This window comes from Dermatophagoides pteronyssinus, unplaced genomic scaffold (genome assembly GCF_027571235.1).
Source record: "Dermatophagoides pteronyssinus isolate colony J.1.1.1.1 unplaced genomic scaffold, Derpt_VIB-CSIC_2022.12 sq0007, whole genome shotgun sequence".
Taxonomy (NCBI): domain Eukaryota; kingdom Metazoa; phylum Arthropoda; class Arachnida; order Sarcoptiformes; family Pyroglyphidae; genus Dermatophagoides; species Dermatophagoides pteronyssinus.
The window spans coordinates 74,846-96,576 of NW_027461531.1; the positions used below are offsets into that span (position 1 = coordinate 74,846).

The window sequence follows — 21,731 nt, forward strand, 5'->3', positions numbered from 1 at the left end:
AAGTCAAATCCTTCTATTTTTTTTTTTGTCTTTATTTTCTTGTTTTTCAATTTAATTGTTCCTCATTATAATTATTATTATTATTTTGGCTTATTGTTTTAACATTGCATCAGTCATTCGAATGACAAAAATGCATGTACAAAAATCAAAAAAAGTTGTGTTCATATGAAAGAATAAATTTTTTTTTGTTTATATAATCAAAATAAGTTAAGAAATGAATATACATCAATGATAGAAATTAGCAATAAATGTTGAAAAGAATATGATTGTTGTTTGGTTATTGATGAGGAAATATGTGTTGATAAAGTAGAAATCTTTCATGTATATCGAGATTTATTATAATTGAAAAGACAAACTATATAACGTTGTTTTTGATCAGAGGGCATAATCATTAATATCTCCCAAGGAATTTCACGAAATGTTTCAACTTGTTCCAAACGTTGCCAATCAATAGAAATTATTTGTCTTCCAGATTCCTGTTCATAATCAATTGTATAATGTTCAGGAATCGAATCGGAAATAATGCTTTCTTCGTCATCCATTGATGATGATGAATAATCTTCATTCGAACAATTTGAATATTGTTTTTTGTTTTCTTTCTGAGAAGTATTCATATCCAGATTTTCGTAATGATGAAATTTTTCATGATTCATCGATTTACATTTCAACAAATGATCATTATAACGTGTTGAATTCACTTTATGATTAGGATTGATTGGACAAATTAGAAATTTTGAATAATTATAATTGGTGGCCATAATTTGATTAAAATTTGTTACAGCTGGTTAATTGAGTATTAAAATCGAAAAATAAAAACAGGAAATACTTCGAATGATTTTAGTTTTACACTACAAGCTAATAGATGGCGACAAATCAAGAAGGGATATTTTGATGTATTTTATAATTCATAAATTTTAATTTTAAAAAAATTATAAAAGTTATCAATACTGATAATTGCAATGGTGCAATTTATCCGAAATCATCGACTCTAAGATTCGATCATGGAACTCATCATTGTACGTTTTAGATTCTGTTCACCTTGTGATTCAACAGAAGATTTTCGAAACGGACAATGTATACGACGGCCAAAATATCCAAGTTCATGTGGACTTTGATGACAACCAGATAAATGTGTAGCATATTGCATATTAACCATATGAGCAAATTGTAAACGTTTATCACGTTCAAGACAACATGTTAATGCTAATAATAAAGCCAACATTAAAATGACGGCACTTATAATCATTAATCCAAATAAACGGTAACGTAAAATCTGTATCGATGAAAAGCAGCCATCATGATAAGTCATTTGATCTTTGACACAAGTTTTATAACTATCTTCTTTCATAAATAATTTGATTGATAAATCTTGTTTTTGTTGTCGTTCATTTGAACAACAGCTTGCAGGCAATCGTTCTCGACCTAATGATACATTTCCAAATGTTGAATTTGACCAATCGTTTGGCGAATCTATACCACAGCAATGAAAAATTTGTTGAAAATTTTGCAAAAACAAAGCATGATTAATTCTATCACGATGTGTTGGATTGGAAATTACTTCCATTCGTGCAATAAACAAATGACGACTATATTCAAACAACGTTGGATTGAACATAAGTATAAAAATAACTGTTACCCATACAGCCAACGATATTATACTCAAAAAATAGATATAAATGTTCAATAATAATGATGATTCGTTTAATGCTGCACAAAAACCATATATCGATATGATGATCAAAAATGTTCCAATCAATAGCAACAGATTAGCCATTCGATCCCATTTCATTATGCCCATCAATTCTACAGATTCATCATTATATGGATAACTATTGGTTGTCATATTTGAATTGTCCATTTCGTATGATAATGTTGTTTGCTGTACTTTCATTTGTAATCCCAAAAGAATCATGGCCAATGATATCATAATAAATGTTGCATTCATCATACAAAGAATTGCTTTAGCAATTGAACCACGACAGGAAACCATTGTGAGAGAAATATATTTACTCAATAAAAATTGTGAAAAAAAGCTTGAATAGTAGAAATTATTTTAAATCAACAAAACAACAACGATATTAATAATGATATTCAAACAATAATTAAGAATGGATTTAAAAAACTACTACAAGCTTCCATTAAATATATTTGGATTCGAATTTACAAAAAAATCGAATCGAATTAATTAGATTATGAATAAATGGAATTCTTTCTTTTTTTTCATTAGTATGTAAAAAAATATGAAAAGTTTGGAAAATGAAAATTTTTTGTTCAATTATGATTTATGATATTCAACAATCAGCTAATCAGTCAAGGACAAAGGTTCGATCATCTTAATCATATGTCATCATCATCATCATCCTTGTTTGTTTGTTTGAAATTGTTGTTGGAGCAAATTATTATGCGAAAAAAAAATAAATATTGATAAAAAAAAGAGAACGTTATGAATACTCAAACATCAAAGAGAATGATGAAATGAAATGAATTTATTGAGGATCAACTATGTATGTTAGATGTGTGTGTGTGTTTATGTGTATGTTTGTATTAAATGATCATCATATGGAATGATTTCTTGCTTCATTAATAATTGTTTGGTTTGTTGTTCTCATTTAAAAAAATTGAAAGTAGAAAATCATGGATCTTTTCATTGCCATTAAAATTTGGCCATCATTTTATATTGTTCTATTAATGATCTGGTCTATATGGTCATTCATATCGATATATGATACAGGTTGGTAATTTAAATCTAGCCTAAACATCCATTATCTTCCATTCTTTTTTCTTTCAATATAGCTACATTAAATTCATCAACATCTGCGACCAATCAAGGCACTTCGATTGTAAATTGTCGTTGCGGTTTAAAACCGTGGAAAAATCGTGATACAGACAGTGAAGAACCAACACGTGATTGTTGTCAATATTTTATTCAATCAAAACAGGGAAATTTTTCCGATCAAACATTTATCTGTCAAATTCATAACGAATTGGTTTATAAACGTTTTCATAGTTGTTGTATAACATTATTACAAAGTGCATATTGTTCACAAACACGAATCAAAACTGGTGCAGTAAATAAAATTTCCAACGATAAACGACAACGACGTCATCGATCAAGAATCAACAGCCTAATTCAATGGCCAAAAGCTCGTTTAAATTTTACAAACTATTTCAATTTGTAAATTCAAATTTGTTTTTCTTCGATAATAATATTTTCATTTTTTATATACATTAAATACATTATATTATATTATTACCATAAAAAAAAGAAAGAATAAAATATTTAGTGGAGAATTGAAAGTTTATGATGATCAAAATTCGTAGATTAATGAAGAAGAAATTATCGTTTTCAATGTGGTAGACCATCCAATGATTTTAAACTGATACCTTTATTGGTATTAATCGGTATAGATTTATCGGATGAAGCCATTTCGGTTGCCGTATCATTATTATTATTATTATCATTTGATTGTTTGATCGATACATCATCATCATCATCATCATTATTATCAGATATATCAACAACAACAGCATCTTTATGTGGCTTTTGTTTATTCGATTCAAATGAATTTTGTCGTAATAATCTTTTCATTTCAATACCATCCATTTTATCGCGTACCAAATCTAATTGTTTTGTTTTTCTAATGAATTTTTTTTAATTTGAAAAAGATAGCAAAAAATATCAAAATAAACATACTTTTGTTGATAGATTAACCATTCTGAATAGATCCATAAACAAATTAATGCTAAAATCATACCAATAATAATTGAAACTGTTGCAATGGTTATATATTTGGAAAATTGTATTAACATTAATTCTTTGTTCATCATTTTTTCGTTTTCTCTTTACAAAAACATCGGTTGAAAATTTATGTCCAAGCGAAATTGGATTTAAACACGTCGTCGATCAATGCAAAATGATCAAAGAAGAAAAACAGCTCGTTAACACGTACACTTTAGAATTTAATGAAATAAAATGGTTTGTTTGTTTGTTTCGATTGGTTTTTGATGGCATTCTATCATCATCATGTTGTTGATTTGATCGATAAAAAGATTCATTGCCGAAAATCCAAAAAAAATCGATTATATCTCATTAATATGCGGTTAAACATATATGTAAAATGTATGTAATTTTTTTTTCATTATAATTGTCGGCTTTTTTTGTAAACTATTATTTATCATCTATAAATTTGGGTGATATCGGTTATAGTGATTAATTATCATCTGGTTGCTGGTGGTGATTTTTTTTTCATTTTCATTTAGGGCACAACTTGCCAGTCAGATTGACAGTCATGCTGATTGTGTGGATTATCCTTGATGATGATGATGATGATGAGAATGTTTTTCTTATCCTCAAACGCAATAAATGTTTTCAATTTTTGTTTGTAAACAGGGGATAGGTATGAAATTTGTTTTTTCCTTCCAATGATGACCTCAAAACAGAACGAAAAAATCTTAAAGAAATGGAATCTTTTTTTTTCTGCTGAACAATGATGATACATCCATGTCCGCAGCGAACAAAAAAAAACATCTTGCAAAACCAACAAACTTGATCTAGTTAGTTCAATGAGCTATAATAATTAGTACGTTATTGATTGATAGGTGACTTGCATATATTCCAAATATTAATTTTTTTTTGTTGTTCAAATTTTATGAAAAAATAACCTTGAAAAAAAAGAGGCTCAAAGAAATCATTGTGTTTTTTACTGAATGAATGAATTTGTGACATCACAGATAATTTCATCAAACTGTTTCTTCTGTTTTTCTTGATTCATTCTGTCAATCATAATCATGATGCTATTTTTAATCATTGCGCAAAAAAAAACATGGAAAATTTTCTTCATCAAATGTAAATACTGATCGATGAAATTCAAATCAATCTTTCCTTTTTTTAGTGTTACCTGTTTTAAAAATTGATTGCATTGACACAAACACACAATGTTATTGCTATATACAGATGATTTAAAGTGTCCAAATGATTTATTGTAGTGGTTATAAATTTAATTAAAAACACAATACGATGATTACGTGATTAGAATTTAATTATTTTAGTAAAAGAAGTGAGTGATTTAGTTGGTTAGTTAGTTAGTTAAATTGCTTATCCAATGTGATTCAATCATTAATCGAAATTTTCATTTTTTTTTCTTCTATAATTAGCCAGTATATAAAGGTACAGATATGTTTACAGATTCTTTGGTTTTACATTCATGCGATTCAGATGGTTCTATAGAATGGAAAGACAAGTCATTTGTTACATGTGTTTTTGCGTTTTTTTTGAAAAAAATTGAAAATCGAATCCATTTTACAATGAAAATTTAAAAAAATTCATATTCAATTCATCAAATTGTTAATAGAAATTTTCTGTTTTGTTTTGTGTTGGTAAAATAAATTGCAATTTTTTCCTACTGATTTTGGTCATAATCATCATAATCATCATGTAGCTAAAATCGATAAACAAACATTGTTTGTTCATATCCTAATGATGTTGATCATGTCACATACAAACACAAGAAAGCACAACCAAACACAAATCTTTGGTCGGTTTTCTTATTGTTGTGTTTGTTTTTTCTATATTCTTTCATATGATGATGATAATGATAATGTTGTTTGATGATGGTAAATGAGGCTCTAAATAGATGTAGAGCAAAGGACTCATCTGTGGTTCTCCAATAATAATAACAATAATGATGATGATGATGATAATCATTTGGGATAAATATTACTAGCAGAAATAAGAGAACGGTAATGACCATCACTAACAAGACGACCACATACATTTATATATAGCCTCGGGTTTTTTTTTGCGGGCCAAAATGAAATAAATTCCATATTTTTTTATCGATCAATCGATTCATAGTTAAGCCAATGTTTTGTGGTCATTATTATTATTTGATAATGGTATCATCAAATTGGGTATTACACTTGCATGTAATAAGTGTGTTTGTTTGAGTGTTTGTGTCAACACAAACGAATTATACTAGGGTTGTTTTTTTTTTGGTTGTTGATCAAAGGTGATAATAGTAATATTAAGTATAAGTAATAGTAAAAAAGTAATATTGATTGTCATCAATTTATGATTTTGGAAATGGAATCCCACAGAAATGTATTTCTATGAAATGGTATTTTCATTAAGTAATTTACTTTTTTTTTGTTGCACCACAGAAAAAAAAATGAATAAACATTTCATTTATTAGGTTACATTACAATTATATTTGGAACTTTGAATGTATTTTTAATTATCTGTAAACGAAATCAAAAACTTGAAACTTATTTTCGAGTCTATGGAATTCAATCCATTTTTGAAATTAAAGTTAAAAGTTCAACCAGAAAAAAAATGAAAAATCAATGCAGTTAACGAAAAAATTTAAATAATTTGTCCATAATCATTCATCATGTTGAATGAAATTCACCCAAAATTCATGGTGTGTGTGTGTATAAAACCAATTTAAAAGTTGTAGAAAGAAGAAACTTTTTTTTGATCATCAAGCAATTTTTTTTTTGGCCAAAGATTTTTTCCTTTGCAAATTAAAATTGATTTTGTCATTTTTTTGGCCAAAAAAAAAACATTAATGGAGCAAAAATATGGTCGCGACCTGAATGGATTGAATCGAGAAAATGGAAAAACATTTCACTTTTTCAAAATGAAAGTTTTGATTTTTTCTTTTTCTTCATATCAGCACTATTCCAATCACACAGGTACATTTTTTTTTTTTTGGAAATCATCAATTGCTTCGTTCACTATAGTTTGACTATATAATTTCTTATCTGAATTGATTACATTTATAGATCTAAATAAATAAAGTTTCGAAAATTCCACAAAAAATTCTTTATTGTCGATGATGATGTAATTAGCAATTTGTCATTGTGTTTTTGGTGCTTGGATTTTTTCCTTTTTCTGGCTAATTTCGAAATGAGAAAAAATGGTCAGCATTCGGTTGTTGCAACGACGACAAACGTTTAATCATTTAATCAGCCAATTTTGTCGATGTAAATGGTGAATGGTGGACCAATTTTTGGACAGGTCAATTAATCGTCATCAACATCAACATCAACATAGTTGTCGACCTCGTTCATTTATAAAGTTTACAAACAACAACAGTATTTAATTTATGATCATCATCATTGATGATGCTTGTACTACATTTAACACAAACGTACTTACAAACACAAACACACATAAAAACACAAACATAGACTCTTCTTCTTCTTCTAATTTGATGATTGATTTGAATTAAAGAAGTAGAGCGAAAAAAAGCAAAAGAAAAAAAAAGAAAATTATTCGAATACAAACAAACAAACAACCATAGACACTCATTATATAATCTATTTGATGATGGCAAAATACACACACAACGCACCGATGGGATTCATCACCATCATGATGGTCAATTCTTGATTCTTGATTTTTCAAACAAACAAATTTGTTAAGCAAAAAATTTTCAGTAATTAAAGCTTTTAACCCCTCCAGTTCGCCCCAGTCAAATTTGACAGCTAGAAAAACAAAAACAAAAAACAAACATCGCTAGGTCAAATGATAATTTGACAAAAAACAAATTTAGATTAATTTCTAGCAGTTTATATTAGTGAATAAACTTATAAAGATGATGATCATCAATTTGTATTAATAAAATGAATGTTTTCGATTTAAAAGTTGATCATCTGATGTCTAAGATTTTTTTTCCTTCAATGATCTTATAATAAGTTAAAATGAAATGACATTTTATGTGAACGAAAATTACCAATGCTAAATTCCTCATCATCATAATTCAATTTATTTTTTTGCTTAAAAAAATGTTTTCAACAACAAAACAAACAGGAAAAAATAAAATAAAATAAGTTCATTCATTCATTGAGATTTGCGTGATATATGCGTTTTGGGTGGATCGTCAAAAACTGCAATATTTTTTATTAAAATGTAATTAAATGGGGCCCATTATAAATGGTAAAATTGAATAAAATTTCCAATGGGAATTTTAAATTAATTATAACCATTATTATCATCGGGCATATAACAATGATTATTGCAACAGCAATAAAGAAAAAACATTGATTCATTGATCTATAATTGTTGGTAATTTTGTATTTTCGTTTTTTGGGAGTTAACTTCATTCAAAATATTGAATGATAATATTTTTATTTGGAAATTTTCGTAGTAAAATTACTGTCTTTTAAAGATTGATTGATTGATTTTTGTGAATTGGAAAGATAGAAAAAAAGGAAAAAATTATTGATTGGAAAAAGAGATCTTAGATGATGTAGAAATTATGTATTATTATTCGATAATGTTGTTGTTAACCATTATTATTTGAATTTAATGCATCTGTCAAATTATCCAATGTATCCTGTAAACCGGACAGTATTTTCTGTAATGATTGTTGTATTGAATTAAGCGTATCGGGTAATGAATTTAATAGTCCTTCAATTTGATTTGCTGTACCGGTTAATAAATCCTGAACATTATTCAATAAACCAACAAGAATTCCATTCACTACTGTATCGGTAGTTGAATTCAACAAGTTAATCAATCGTGTAGTAGTATTTTGTAATGAATCCAATAGATTTCCCAATAGATCAACAACCCCTTGTAGTGTTTCATTATCTAAATCAGCTTTATTTTTAAGACGAGAATAGATTAGATTATTGTTGTTTGTTTGTTTTAAATTACTGCAATACATACTGTTTCTAATCATCGATGATAAAGAATCAACTGTATTGTTAAGTATACCACCTAAATTATTAAGAAGATTTGAACCAGTATTGGCAACATCACTAAGAATATCCGTATTAATAACATCAAGATTTAATAACTCAGTTAATAAATCAGTTAAACCACTTAATAAATCGTTGACCAATGAACCAAGATCACCAATTGTTTGTGATAATCCACCAACCAGCGATGATAATGTTGATGTTAAAAATGATGGTAATGATAAAATTGTTGATAATATACCGGATAATAAACTAGAAAGGCTTGATGTTAAATCACCAATAGTTGATGTTAATGTTGATAATGTATTCGATATTGTATCGCTTAAACCATCAGTTAAACCATCGGCTTTTACCTGATTTGATAGATTGGATAGTTTTCCATTCAAATTATCTCTAGTATTACTAATACGATTTCTTAATGCTAATGAATTATATTCAAAAAAAAAACTGTTCAATCAATCGTCATCAACATTTCTCAAACTTACGTTTAGCCATCCAATTTGTACTACGATTAGTTAAATCGGATAATGCCCGTTCCATACGATGATTATGACCATCGATAATCATAACAATATCGAAAATTATCATCAACATTACAAAACTTTTTTGAATATTGAATTTCATGGTTTTTTCAAGGTTTTTCTTTTTTATAATCAGTGAAAACTAATGCGGAAAAGTTTTATTTTTTTCAAATAAAAATCATTTCTCCAACAAAAAAAATCAAATCAATTTATATAATAAATCAGAATTTTCCAAAATTGACGTCAAATTCATAGCAGCTGCATCACATTCTGACAAACATCTGAATTGGGCGATAAATATGATAACGAAAAATTGTCAAAAATGAATCATTCATTCGTCTGGATGAATGAATAAAAAAAAAATGATTGTCAAGGTGATTCCAATCAGGAAAACTGAAATAGATAAACACCGATCAAGCTAAAAGATAAAAAGTTTGTTTGATTGTCAAATGATTGCATGAAATCTTTATGCATCTTTCAAATATTTTTTTTCTTCAATGGCCAGAAAACCAGAATGCCATACAAATAAAAAACTATCCGGGATCCACAAAAACTTTGTTACAAATTCAACTAAAACTGGCCCAAATCTGATAGTTTAAATGTTTTTTTTTCTGCTTCCAGAGGTTAGAGTCTGTGTTTGTATATATATTTAATTGATGAGATTTATGACTTGTTTATATGTCAAATTTTTATTTGTTTAGTGAAAAAAAATGGTTGTAAGTGATAGATTGATGGTCAGTTATGTAACAAACTGATTACGATGACCAGAAAAAAATGAATGATGTTTAAATAATAATAAATTGTTGAAGAAGAATGTATGATACAACTAAAACATTTCGGTACAGAACATGTGTGAAGTGAGAGTGAGAGAAACCAAAAGATAGAAAATTTCAAACAACAACAACATCAACCGACAAAATGAAAGAAGAAGAAAAAAAGATTAGTCAAATCCCAAGACATTATCCTTCACTTCACTTTTCTGAACAAACACACACACACATTCATAATATTCAATAGTCAAACATCAAATACCCGTTTCACTATACTCACTATAAACATTGCCATCATATACCAATTGACCGATTATACACACGAGAGTCATTTCGGTCCATTTCACATCGTTTTTTTCCTTTTATTTTGTTTTCTATGAACAACATCACAAAAAAATTACTGCACTACCCATAGTATGGATATTCATCCTATTCCAAAAAATCGTTGTCGATGTTGCTGCTGTTTAAAAATGGTTACCGTTAACTACCATTTTGACTAAATAAATGATGCACACCACACACACCAAACACCAAAGTCGACAAGAATCCAAAGAAGAAAAAAATCAGTCATTCATTTCATGTTAAAAACAAAGCAAAAAACTATGGATCGACTGATTCATTCATTCATTTACTGATCCAGTATTTTTTTCGCTCATAATAATGGCCCATAATGGTCAATTGCTTACAAATAATAATGTTTTGTTTGTTTTTTTATAAACACCCCTACACTTAAAACAATGAAAATGGTGACACCAATTGAAAAAAACAATAATCCAAAGCTGTTGACAAAATATTTTTTGTTTTGTATTAATATTTTAATAATAATTATTCTAATGGATTTCTATTCAGATTTGAAAAAAAAAATTTTGGTTGGTTGGTTGATAAAAAACCGAGTTGACATCGGTAATCAATTTTACTTAAACTTGTCATTCGCACACACACACACACATCCTGATTCATCAAAAAAAAAATCAGACGACTACCCAAATATCAACTAACTAATCAAAGAAGGTCATCATTATTTTCCCAAATGAATATTTCAAATCTGGTAGCAAAATTTTGTTTTTTGCCTGATTTTATCATGATGTTTTCTCCTTTTTTTCGCATTTCATATTGAAAAGATTAACAAGAGATTATCATTAGAGAGTGAGAGATGGTGAAAACATTTATGGACACAATATACTAATTAGTTACAAAATAGAAAGAAAAATGTATACAAAAGTTACACAATACATGATTGTCATAACACATTGGTGGTGGCTGTTTTTTGTTTTTTTTTGTTGTTTTGGTGAAGGTCCCAAAAAAATTTCAAATAAATAAATAAACAAATGAATGAATGAAAGCATAATACACACTATATATCTCCATGTATATGAAATTCAGCCAAAGCTGTCATAATCTAATCTAACACTAAGGGTCTTTTAATTATTGATCCCGATGGTATACAATGACGACGACCAAAAGATATGTGGAAAAAAAAGTGTAAATTAAAATTGTTTTTTATTCATTCATTCTTATTTATTATGGGATATAACTTATGGAGTGTAATAATTTTCTGGTTCTTTGGGTACTTTTCGTATTTAAACGGAACACACACATTCGGTCTGGTTGGATATAAAACAAAAAGGCAAAAAAAGAAAAATTTTCACTTGGATAACACACACATGCCACGGGCATCTCTAATATCTTTTAGTTTTTGTTTGTTTGTCTCCCTTCGTATGTCGTTTTTTATATAGATATTAATGACGATGATATACTGAAAACGTGTCATTATTATTTTCTGTTATTATAAAAATCCTCATGTGACGATGATGATCATAATGATGATATGGTGGGTGGTAGGTGATTTGTTTGTAAATATTTATTTTAATTAAATGAGATCTACTTTTGTTGTTGTTTTTGTTTGTTTCAAGCTCAAGATCCGAAAAGAAGAAGAAAAAGATGAAAAAAAACAACAGGAAAAACAAATAGACGACCATATCTACCTTTCCCATACATCAATCGGGAATTTGTCGTATCGTATTTTTTTTTGAAACACTATTTTCACACCACCATAACCATTTACACCAAAACAACAACAACAACAAATTGGGCGTCATATCTCCATTATGATGATGATAATAATCTATGGGTCTAAAAGCTTTTCAAAAGATTGGATTAAAAAAATTTTCTTGTTGTTTTTGTTTTTCGTAATCATATTTTTCATATTTTTTCATACCATGCTTCGCTTGTTTCTGAAAGAAAAAACAACATCATTTTCAGCATCCGATGTGTGTGTAACACTTATATAAATTATTTTGACAGAGAATAGTTTCTGGAATGATTTCCACCAAGAAAAAACGGGTAGAAATTCGTTGACAACATTGAGAAAATGTTCTTTTGGTTTTCACATTAATTGAATCATTTTTTTCTGATGTGGGTATATATCACACCTCAGATCCACTTTTCCATCTTTTTTTTTTACTCAGGGAGCCTCAGCGAAAAACGAGTTAACAATGATTATTTATCTATTTTTATTTTCAAATTTGTTTGAAAATGACACTTGGATTTTGAAACTTTAAAAATTTTCATCATGATGATGATCTTATGGTGAGTGAAACACAAGAAACATCTGTAAAAAAAGATAAATATCATTGTTTTTTTTTCTCTGGTAGTAAAAATGGGCATAAAAATGTTCTTATAAGTGGCTCTTTTTCACAATCATTTACAGATTCTCTTCATTCATTCATTCATTCAATCCAAAGAAATAAAAATTGAAAACACATTCAAAATAGAAATGGAATTTTGTTTGTGTGTGTGTGTGCGAGTGAAGAAAGCAAAAATCTCTCTCTGATTCTTATGAATTGAAAGATTTATGAAACTTTTTAATTCTATTTTTAACGTTGATAATTTTTTGCCGTTGTTGTTGTTGCTGTTTGGATTCAAGTTGAACCAATGATGATTCTTTTAAACAAACAAACGAAACGAAAACTTAAATCGTCTAAATCCAGAAACGAAGACCAACATAGAAAATGTTGAATGTTTTTCAAAAATGGCCAAACATTTACTTCATCATCCCGATATATAGCAGCAGTAGTTTATTGAATATATTTTTCATTTATTCAAAATTTCAACCAAAAAAAAAATTTCGTTAATAAGAAATGTCAACGACAGAACCCAAAAACCACAATTTTTTTAAATTGCCAAAAATACAACGCGATTGGATCATTATGATTATGATTATGGTTTGGATTTTTATTTTTGGTTTGGTTGGTTTGACCTATGTGGGTATGTTATCGGGTCAAAAAAAATCATTGAAGAAAACAAAAAGTGTCAATAAACATTATCATTGGATTATACAGCCAAAACTTGACGATAATTTTTCTTGTTGATATTTTGAAGCTTATTACGATCATTTTGTTGTTGTTGTTGTTGGATAATAATGTTGACATTGACAATAATGTTGATGACATGACACTAAATACTTGAAAAAAATTGGCCAAAAATAAATTTTTCAATCTATTTTGAGAATCTTCATTTTCACACTTTAACCACACTTTATCCATTTCTCTCTTCTTTCTTTCGTTTTCCCGAAACTGTTTTTCGCATCGTTTATTATTATTCATCCAAAATTTTGTTCAAAAGTTTTTTTGATTCATCATTTTCGGTCGTCCTGATATAATGAATAAAAAAAAAAAAAGATTTCATAATATATTCTGTGTGTATGTATGTTTCGAATTCGATTCTTTTTTTATTCGAAATAATCATGCGCAGATGTATTTTGGGGGCGTGTGTATTTTACTCGTAAAAATAATGATTTTGGCCAGAGATATGAGACCACGACGACTACGAGACCAGACCAGACCACCATAATCTTGTTCAGCTAGCTATTTGGCAACAAAGAGAAAAAAGGAAAAGTGAATTTTTTTTCACTACCGGCGTACCAAATATATTCGATTTGATCTGTTTGTTTCATTTGGTTAGTTTTGTTTTGGTTTGAGTTTCGTCAAGCAATTTTCATTTTCATTTTCTAAACGTTCGATATTCGTTTCATCATTTTGCTTTTTGGATTCGAAACCACGAAAAAAGCGAAGGAATTTTGCCATTTTTTGTTGTTTGAAAAAAGTTTTCTTTTCTGCTTTTTTCATTTGTCATAAAAACAAACCTTCGATATTCATTCATTTTCCTCACCACCACCACCACCACCAACATTCTTTTTTTTCCAAGTTGAACAACGAGAGTGAAAATTCCCGTTTGGAATTTGAAATATTTTTCTTCGTTTTCTTACTCATTCCCAAAAAAAGAAAAAAAAATATTCAAATTCTTTTGCGGTTTTTTTCCATCAAGCCAATCATCCATCCAGTCAACCATCATACTTGATCAACGAATATTCTTTCTTTCGTGAAAATAAAAAATAAAAAGAAACATCTTTTCCACCATCTTTTTTGTTACATCTTCTTCCCTTTTGGACATTTTGAAAAACTAGCAAAAAATGACTCAAACAACAACAACCTGCCGCAAATGTCAGTCGTTGTCATCATCAATCATTGAGATCGCATGCATCTTTTGAAACGAGTGAAATATTGAATACCGTTATCTTTTTTTTTTTGGTCGCTATTTGAGCAAACAAACAAACATTCATTTCTCATTCGTTGTTATCGATTGTTTGTTTGTTATGAAAAAACATTAGTTATTTTTTTTTTTTTGGTGATCATCATCAGCTCTCATCAATTATTTCCAGCCAAAAAAAAAAAAAAAATATTGATGTTGTTTCGTGTATGTTTTTGCTCAATTGTATCAGGATATTGAAACTGATCGATTAGAATGTGAAAAAGTTTTTTGCTTTGTATCAGCCCGCGAAACTAACTTTTTTTCAAAAATAAATATCATCATCATTTGTCTGATGTTGTCCAGGTGTTGAAAGTTTTTTTTAGTTTGTTTCTGGTGTGTGCTACAAACATTGCCTAACATTGTTTTTTTTTTTGAACAACATCAACATCATCATTGATGATCAAGTGATCAACAACGAATCGATCGATCCATCTATCACATCACATCACATCACATGATGGCGATCCATCATCATCATGATCGACAATGTCTAATGATAACATTTTACGAATATTTTCATAGTTTTCATCACCATCAAAGCCTATCACGGTATTATGATGATGGTAATAATGAGAATGAGAACAAACATATGGAACGATTATTATTACGACAACAGAAACAAAAACAAAAACGAATATCAAACATTATAATTCATAAATCGATGATCAATCATCATATGGCTATCATGATAGGCTCAACAACAACAACAATATTGGCCATAAACAATAATAATGTTGGCAATGATGACATTATTGATCAATCTAACTTAATCCCAATGGATCATCAAAATCAACATCAACAGAATAAAAATTCTTATTACATTTTTCAACAATCGATGAATACATTTAAAATGGCCATTCGATTTTGGTTGTTGTCATTATTATTCATCATTACGATATCAGGTATATTCATTGTTTGTCGACAACAACATTCATTCAAAATATCGATTTCCTATATATGTAGCAATGTTATTCAAACAAGAGAATCCCCTTTTGAAAAACTTAGTTCAAAATCATTACTCAATTATAATTTCATTTTAAATGATGTATCGAAAAATAGAAAAAATTTTATTTGAATTTGCTGACTAAGATTGTGTTGTATTCACTATTCACACACACATTTATCATTTGTAATAATTAAGTATTTTTTTTTCTCGACAACATATAAAACATGGAGACACTTTTTCGGGAAGAAAAACAAATTCTCATTCAATTCCAAAAAAAAAAAAAAAAAAAAAAAAAAATTGTCGTAACGATTCCAAACAACCACAACTTGTAACTCAATTTTTTTTTGGTCCTGTGGTTGTTTAAAACAAAAACCGGGGGGGAGGAAAAACGAAAAAAAAGCTATCTCAGCATTTTTTTTGCATCATCATTTTCAACCAAAGAATATCATGTCCCGTTTTGTTGTTGAGAAATTTTTTTTAAATTCTTTTCGTTTTTTTAAATGTGATTTATGATCTTCGTATTCTGTGTATTCTCTCTGTATGAAGTGACATGGTGAAAAAGAGAAAATTTTCTTTTTTCACCTGACACATCAACAGAAGAACAATTTGCCATTTGTGCTTGGTGAAAATGTTTTCTCACTTTCACTTTGGTGATATCATCATTATCACCAAGGAATCAAAAAAAAAAAAAAAAAAAAAGAAAGAGTGAACAAACACACCTATATACACTTTACAAACAAACATTTTAGCCGATCATTACTTTTAGCTGAACATTATCATCATCATCATCATCTAGGAAAACGAAGAAGATGAAAAAACATCTTCAGTTATGTTTTTTGTGTATGTTTTGAGAAGTGTGTTTGAGAGTTGTTGGAATTAATGTTTGCTTCAATGATTTGAATTGACGATGATAACATCTTTTTTTTTCTTTTTTTGGTTCAATTTAAATTGTAACTATGGGTATGTTTTTTCTTTTTTTTTGGGTGGTAGAATCATAATCGAACCATTAAATGTTTAATGCTTGATGAAATGTTTGGGATAAATAAAATGATGATGATGATGATAATAGTGAATAACGAAAATTGAATTCAATTGAGCAAACGAATCTAATCATTCATCCATTCAATAACACAATTTTCTGTTAGTCAAGTTAGTAAAACTGAAAGTATTAAGCTATTTTTTTTTTTTTTTTTTGGTTCAACATTACGTAATTGATTCATTATGTGTTTAAATATTGGATGATTGTCATTCAAGGATTATCATCATCAACAACGTAATCAACCATCATCATCGATTTTGACAGCTATTAATTTTAATTATTTTCAAACAGAACAAAAAACATATCCGGAATCGAATGATATTCACAATATTTACAAATAATCGATAGTGAAGAACGATTGCTATCGATTTTATCCTAATCAAAATTTTGTGATTTTTTTTCATTTTTTGAAATTATATGAAATTGAACAAAAAAAATCGAAACGATTTATTATTGTTGAATTATGTATTATTCGACGATAACTTCAGTATGTCAAATCCATTATGAATTATTGTAAAAATGGACGGGAATGGTTGGTTGATGGTGGGGGGTTGTTTGGTAAATGTATCTATAAAAGGGGCGGTTGATTGAATTTCTTTACAAATAAATAAATATGATATGATATGAAAATAAAAAACAAATCTAATGGATTGGAATGTTGTTGGAACTAGCCAAATATTATATATCGTATCTCGTTCTGATATATATTATTTGGTGGTTTTAATATTTTAGATTTTGTTGTTGTTGTTGTGCTTGAATTGGTTGGGAAAAAAAAACAAAATTTCGTTTTCGAATATTATTATGATGATGTTTTCGGAAGAGAGAGTCATCCACAATAACATAAAAAAGTAAAACACTGACTGGCTGGCTGGCTGGCTGAGACGAAACACTTTTTTCAATTTCAATGCGCATGCTCGAAAAATGGATGGCTTGCATTTTGAATTTATAAGGGTCTTTTGATTTTTACATAAAAAAATGGCTGGCTTGCATTGGACTTGGCCTTCGTCTACTGGAGTAGACGAAGCAAATGGCCAATGGCTTGCAATGCTAGTATAATAATAATAATAATAATACTATTTCAACCCACCCACTCTCCGATTCGTACAAATATCCGTGGAAAGATATTCGATATACGATTTTTTTTTTTACGATTCTTGGTTGACATTTTTATTTTTTTTACTTGTCGTTTTCCTCCCCTCCCAAAAAAAAAAAATACTGAGTGTTTTCAAAATTGTTTCCCGTTATTATTATTATTTTTTTTACTTCAAATTTAACTTTATTCAATTTTCAATTTTGAAAAAAAATCACATCCACACACACACCGAGAGAAAATGAAAGATTTCGAATGTGGATGGTTGGGGGAAGATTGTTTTTAGTTGTGTGTGATAAAGTGTAGTAATAACAACAACAACCGATCCCCGAAATTGAATTGAAATCAGTGAATAAAAAAAACTGAATCGGCAAATACCAGCTATACAAGAAGAAAAGATTTATATTTGTCTAAAGATTATGATCTCTTTATTTGTGAGAACATTTTTGATTGAATTTTTATTGATCCATGCATGATGAAGCAAAGTAAAGCAAAGCAAAGAGTGAGTGAAAAAAAAGAGATTTCACAGCAATTTTGAATTGAAAAAAAAACAATACAATTTATTGGTTACAGAATGCAAACATTGCCAATTTTAAAATTGAATACTTTTTGATGGTGTTTTTGTTTATGTTTATGTTGAAGATCAAATGGTCAAATCGATCAATAATAATAATAAAATGACATTAATCAATTAATATTCAGTTGAAATTGATTTTAATTTTGTTTTGTTTTTTTTTCAAATTTTTTAAAAGCAATCGATTGTATCAAAGTAGTATCATTAAATGTACCACCACATGTACGAAAAGGATCGGATCTACAATTATCCTGCCTGTTTGATTTGGATAATGCAACACTTTATTCATTAAAATGGTTTTACAGGGCACATGAATGGGATCGTGATGAACAGGAATTTTTTCGCTTTACACCAAGACATAAACCATATAAACAGGTATTTCCATTAGATGGTATTCAAGTTGATGTAAGTAAATCAGTGATTTTTTTTTTTTTTGAAACATCAAAATTATCATATTTGTTTCTATTTTTGTCCAGCTATCCAAATCAAGTGGTTCAATTGTTTATATACGTCGTGCATCAAGTAAAACAAGTGGAAAATATAAATGTGAAATTAGTGTTGAAGATACATTTCAAACGGTTGCTGCCGAAAAACTTATGACCGTTTTTAGTATGTATCCAAAGCAAAAACAAAAACCAAAAATCAAACAATAATTTTTTGTTTTGCTTTTCCATAGATTCATCATCAAGCCATTTATTCATTAACTATATAATTATCAATTCATTAATAATATTGTTCGGTATCATTTGGATTATTCATTGATCAATGGACACACACACATAATCAATCAATCAATCAATCACAATGTCAATACTATATGGAATGGTCGGGATTAATTTCAAATCAATGAAAGAAACTGAAAAATAAATGACTAAACGAAAGTCGAAACAGATTTTTTTTAACGAATTCTTGGTCAAAATGAATATAAATAATATTATTCAATCATAAATGTATCGAGATTGTAAATAGGAAAATTTTTCAATGTATAAAATACAAATAAAAAATAAAAATCGATTATTATTATTATTGGATTTGATTTTGATTTTGTTTCGTTTCTTTGCTTATCATCTTAAATTTGAAGTATTAAAAGAAGCAACAAAAAAAAATCGATCGAAAACAACCAATAGGATCAGCAACCACAGATCAATTATTGATCCAACAAAAAAAAATTGTTTTCAATGGTCATCGATTTTTTACTTTTACTTTTTTTCTGGAAATTGGAAATTCAAACCAAATATAATATAATGATTGGAAGATTGGTGTCAACTACTGCTGTGATTATATTTATTTTATTGATCTTAACATATTATTGTTGTTGCTGAATTGGGTTCATTTAAAATTATGGTCACAATTTAAATCTTACTTTCTTTAAATCACACTACTGAATTTATTCCTCATCATTGCTGGAGAGTGTGTGATTGGAATGTAATATCGTATTTATAAGAACATGTTTTTGATCTATTGATGAAGATAATTTTTGTGCTGAAAAATAAATAAATAAAAGTCAATTCCCTATGGAGTAAGAGAAAAAAATCAGCTTTGTTTAAGCAAGTTATTTTTTTCAATCTTTTCATAGTTTTTTTTTGTTTTGTTATTAAGATCAATTTTCATCAATTGAATCAATCAAAATCATCATCACATCATAATAATCATTTGATGATAAATGTAATAAGTGTTTATTGGTAGTGGCCAGGGGGGAGGGAAAGAAAGATTCCATAATTATGTAATCTTGTTGTAAAGGAATTCTTTTGTTGTTGTTGTTGTTGCAACCTCTGTGTTAAAGAATGAAATGAAAAAACTTGATAAAATAAACGATAAAAACGACAACAATAACTTTCAACGACCGGATGGACATTGACTTGATTTTTTAATTTTTTTTAAAATTTTTAAATTGACTTTATTACTTTTGGGGTGATAATCTTTCTTTTTTTGGTAAAATTTTAGGTAGATATGTATCGAATGATAAAGATGATGATCAAAAGCAAACAAATCACTTAAGAATAAGACGGATTTAGCTGTAATCAAAAAAAAAATTCATAATAATGTACCTTTGTTTATTTGATTAATTTATGTCATATGGTCTTATTGATTATCGATTGATAATAATCGTTGAATGATTGATTGATTGATGGATGGAATCATCTTGAGGTTCTTTTTTTTGATATAAAAGGATTCATTCGATGGAACAATAAAAATCATTTCTCTCTCTCTGTTTTATTGTTTAAAATCAATCGATAATAATAATAATGTTAAAAACACAACTTTTGATTGGCTTTGTTATGATCGTTATGGCTCAGGCCATCGATCCAATACGTTTAGAACATGAATGGGCTAGTTTTAAAGTAAGTTTTTTTCAATTGAAAATGCTCATTTTCAAATCTTATTTGATCCGTTTTTTTCATAATTTTTTATCAAATGCCCTGATCAATAATAGAAAAATTATAACCGAACATATCGATCTAGCGAAGAAGAACAATTCCGTAAACAAATCTTTGCTGATAAATTGGATTTCATTGAACAACATAATCAATTGTATTATCAGAAAAAATCTTCATTTCTTTTAGGTGTTAATCAATTTGCTGATAAAAGTGTCAGCGAATTTCGCCGTATGAATGGTTTGATTGCATCGAAAGGAATGCAAAATGCACCGAAAATCTATACAGATAATGATGTTGAATCATTACCTGCCGAAGTTGATTGGACTAAAAAAGGTGTCGTTGCACCAATCAAAAATCAAGGAAATTGTGGATCATGTTGGGCATTTTCGGCTGTTGGTTCAATGGAAAGTGCACATGCTTTAGCAACCGGTCATTTGGTTGAACTTTCAGAACAAGAATTAGTCGATTGTTCGGGCAGTCAAGGTGATAATGGCTGTGAAGGTGGTTGGATGGACAATGGATTTAAATTTGTAATTCAAAATCATGGTATTGATACAGAAAAATCTTATCCATACGCTGGAATCGATGAATTATGTGAATCTAAAGACAAAGGCAAAGTTGTTGGTGCTACAATCCGAAGTTATGTTGATGTAAAAAAATATGATGAACATGCATTACAATCAGCTTGCGCAAAAGTTGGCCCAATCTCGGTTGGAATCGATGCTAGTTCTAATTATTTTATGATGTATAAATCTGGTGTTTATGATCATGATGATTGTTCGCAAGATTGGTTGGATCATGGTGTAGTTGTTGTTGGTTATGGTACTAGTTCAGATGGTAAAGAATATTGGAAAGTTCGAAATTCTTGGGGTACAACATGGGGTATGGATGGATATATTCTTATGTCACGTAACAAAAATAATCAATGTGGTATTGCATCACAAGCTAGCTATCCTATTGTTTAGAATTTCATAATTCTATAACATTAAAATAATTTGCTAATTTAAAAAAATAAACATTTTTTAAAATAAAATTTCAAAATTTGTTTTCCTGAATTATTATTATTCTGTATTCTGGTAGTGCCATCTTAAGTTTTTGATTCATATTAGAATTTATC

General features: G+C 28.4%; 7 protein-coding genes across 8 annotated transcripts; 3 read left to right on the forward strand and 4 right to left on the reverse strand.

The window, feature by feature from the left end:
- Nucleotides 1-2: 2 nt before the first annotated feature.
- Nucleotides 3-908, reverse strand: LOC113799316 (uncharacterized). The gene has a single exon (XM_027349929.2). The coding sequence runs from the start codon at nt 756-758 to the stop codon at nt 318-320; it is 441 nt and encodes a 146-aa protein (XP_027205730.1). The 5' UTR covers nt 759-908; the 3' UTR covers nt 3-317.
- LOC113799315 (uncharacterized) lies at nt 895-2,113 on the reverse strand. The gene has a single exon (XM_027349928.2). It carries the CDS (start codon nt 1,988-1,990, stop codon nt 989-991), a length of 1,002 nt encoding a protein of 333 aa, XP_027205729.2. The 5' UTR covers nt 1,991-2,113; the 3' UTR covers nt 895-988.
- A 237-nt stretch (nt 2,114-2,350) lies between these two features.
- LOC113799320 (uncharacterized) lies at nt 2,351-3,297 on the forward strand. Its single transcript, XM_027349933.2, has 2 exons — nt 2,351-2,731; nt 2,794-3,297. Exons 1-2 carry the CDS (start codon nt 2,635-2,637, stop codon nt 3,177-3,179), a joined length of 483 nt encoding a protein of 160 aa, XP_027205734.2. The 5' UTR covers nt 2,351-2,634; the 3' UTR covers nt 3,180-3,297.
- Nucleotides 2,909-4,529, reverse strand: LOC113799321 (uncharacterized). The gene is made up of 2 exons (XM_027349934.2): nt 3,695-4,529; nt 2,909-3,638 (listed from the first exon to the last, which is right to left on the reverse strand). Exons 1-2 carry the CDS (start codon nt 3,826-3,828, stop codon nt 3,347-3,349), a joined length of 426 nt encoding a protein of 141 aa, XP_027205735.2. The 5' UTR covers nt 3,829-4,529; the 3' UTR covers nt 2,909-3,346.
- A 3,550-nt stretch (nt 4,530-8,079) lies between these two features.
- Nucleotides 8,080-9,430, reverse strand: LOC113799343 (uncharacterized). The gene is made up of 3 exons (XM_027349958.2): nt 9,192-9,430; nt 8,675-9,127; nt 8,080-8,605 (listed from the first exon to the last, which is right to left on the reverse strand). Exons 1-3 carry the CDS (start codon nt 9,328-9,330, stop codon nt 8,289-8,291), a joined length of 909 nt encoding a protein of 302 aa, XP_027205759.1. The 5' UTR covers nt 9,331-9,430; the 3' UTR covers nt 8,080-8,288.
- Nucleotides 9,431-13,882: 4,452 nt separating this feature from the next.
- LOC113799335 (uncharacterized) lies at nt 13,883-19,607 on the forward strand. Of its 2 annotated transcripts, none has more exons than XM_027349949.2 (4): nt 13,883-15,489; nt 18,415-18,641; nt 18,713-18,845; nt 18,913-19,607. In XM_027349949.2, the coding sequence occupies exons 1-4, from the start codon at nt 15,042-15,044 to the stop codon at nt 18,996-18,998; spliced, it is 894 nt and encodes a 297-aa protein (XP_027205750.2). In that variant the 5' UTR covers nt 13,883-15,041; the 3' UTR covers nt 18,999-19,607. The 2 variants fall into 2 exon arrangements, with proteins under 2 accessions (XP_027205750.2, XP_075676687.1); XM_075820572.1 differs by lacking the exon at nt 13,883-15,489 and adding an exon at nt 16,400-16,493 and having other exon boundaries at nt 18,913-19,603.
- An 806-nt stretch (nt 19,608-20,413) lies between these two features.
- Nucleotides 20,414-21,669, forward strand: LOC113799517 (cathepsin L-like). The gene is made up of 2 exons (XM_027350160.2): nt 20,414-20,578; nt 20,671-21,669. The coding sequence occupies exons 1-2, from the start codon at nt 20,483-20,485 to the stop codon at nt 21,577-21,579; spliced, it is 1,005 nt and encodes a 334-aa protein (XP_027205961.2). The 5' UTR covers nt 20,414-20,482; the 3' UTR covers nt 21,580-21,669.
- The last annotated feature ends 62 nt before the right edge of the window (nt 21,670-21,731 follow it).

Bases quoted from the DNA above. Each gene is read 5' to 3' on its own strand.
- LOC113799316 (XM_027349929.2), bottom strand. From the start codon at position 758: ATGGCCACCAATTATAATTATTCAAAATTTCTAATTTGTCCAATCAAT.
- LOC113799315 (XM_027349928.2), bottom strand. From the start codon at position 1,990: ATGGTTTCCTGTCGTGGTTCAATTGCTAAAGCAATTCTTTGTATGATG.
- LOC113799320 (XM_027349933.2), top strand. From the start codon at position 2,635: ATGGATCTTTTCATTGCCATTAAAATTTGGCCATCATTTTATATTGTT. The intron at 2,732-2,793 runs GTTGGTAATTTA...CTTTCAATATAG, and splicing joins CATATCGATATATGATACAG to CTACATTAAATTCATCAACA.
- LOC113799321 (XM_027349934.2), bottom strand. From the start codon at position 3,828: ATGATGAACAAAGAATTAATGTTAATACAATTTTCCAAATATATAACC. The intron at 3,639-3,694 runs GTATGTTTATTT...AAAATTCATTAG, and splicing joins TGGTTAATCTATCAACAAAA to AAAAACAAAACAATTAGATT.
- LOC113799343 (XM_027349958.2), bottom strand. From the start codon at position 9,330: ATGAAATTCAATATTCAAAAAAGTTTTGTAATGTTGATGATAATTTTC. The intron at 9,128-9,191 runs GTAAGTTTGAGA...ATAATTCATTAG, and splicing joins TACAAATTGGATGGCTAAAC to CATTAAGAAATCGTATTAGT. The intron at 8,606-8,674 runs GTATGTATTGCA...TTAAAAATAAAG, and splicing joins ATCATCGATGATTAGAAACA to CTGATTTAGATAATGAAACA.
- LOC113799335 (XM_027349949.2), top strand. From the start codon at position 15,042: ATGATGGCGATCCATCATCATCATGATCGACAATGTCTAATGATAACA. The intron at 18,642-18,712 runs GTAAGTAAATCA...ATTTTTGTCCAG, and splicing joins TAGATGGTATTCAAGTTGAT to CTATCCAAATCAAGTGGTTC. The intron at 18,846-18,912 runs GTATGTATCCAA...GCTTTTCCATAG, and splicing joins AAAACTTATGACCGTTTTTA to ATTCATCATCAAGCCATTTA.
- LOC113799517 (XM_027350160.2), top strand. From the start codon at position 20,483: ATGTTAAAAACACAACTTTTGATTGGCTTTGTTATGATCGTTATGGCT. The intron at 20,579-20,670 runs GTAAGTTTTTTT...GATCAATAATAG, and splicing joins ATGAATGGGCTAGTTTTAAA to AAAAATTATAACCGAACATA.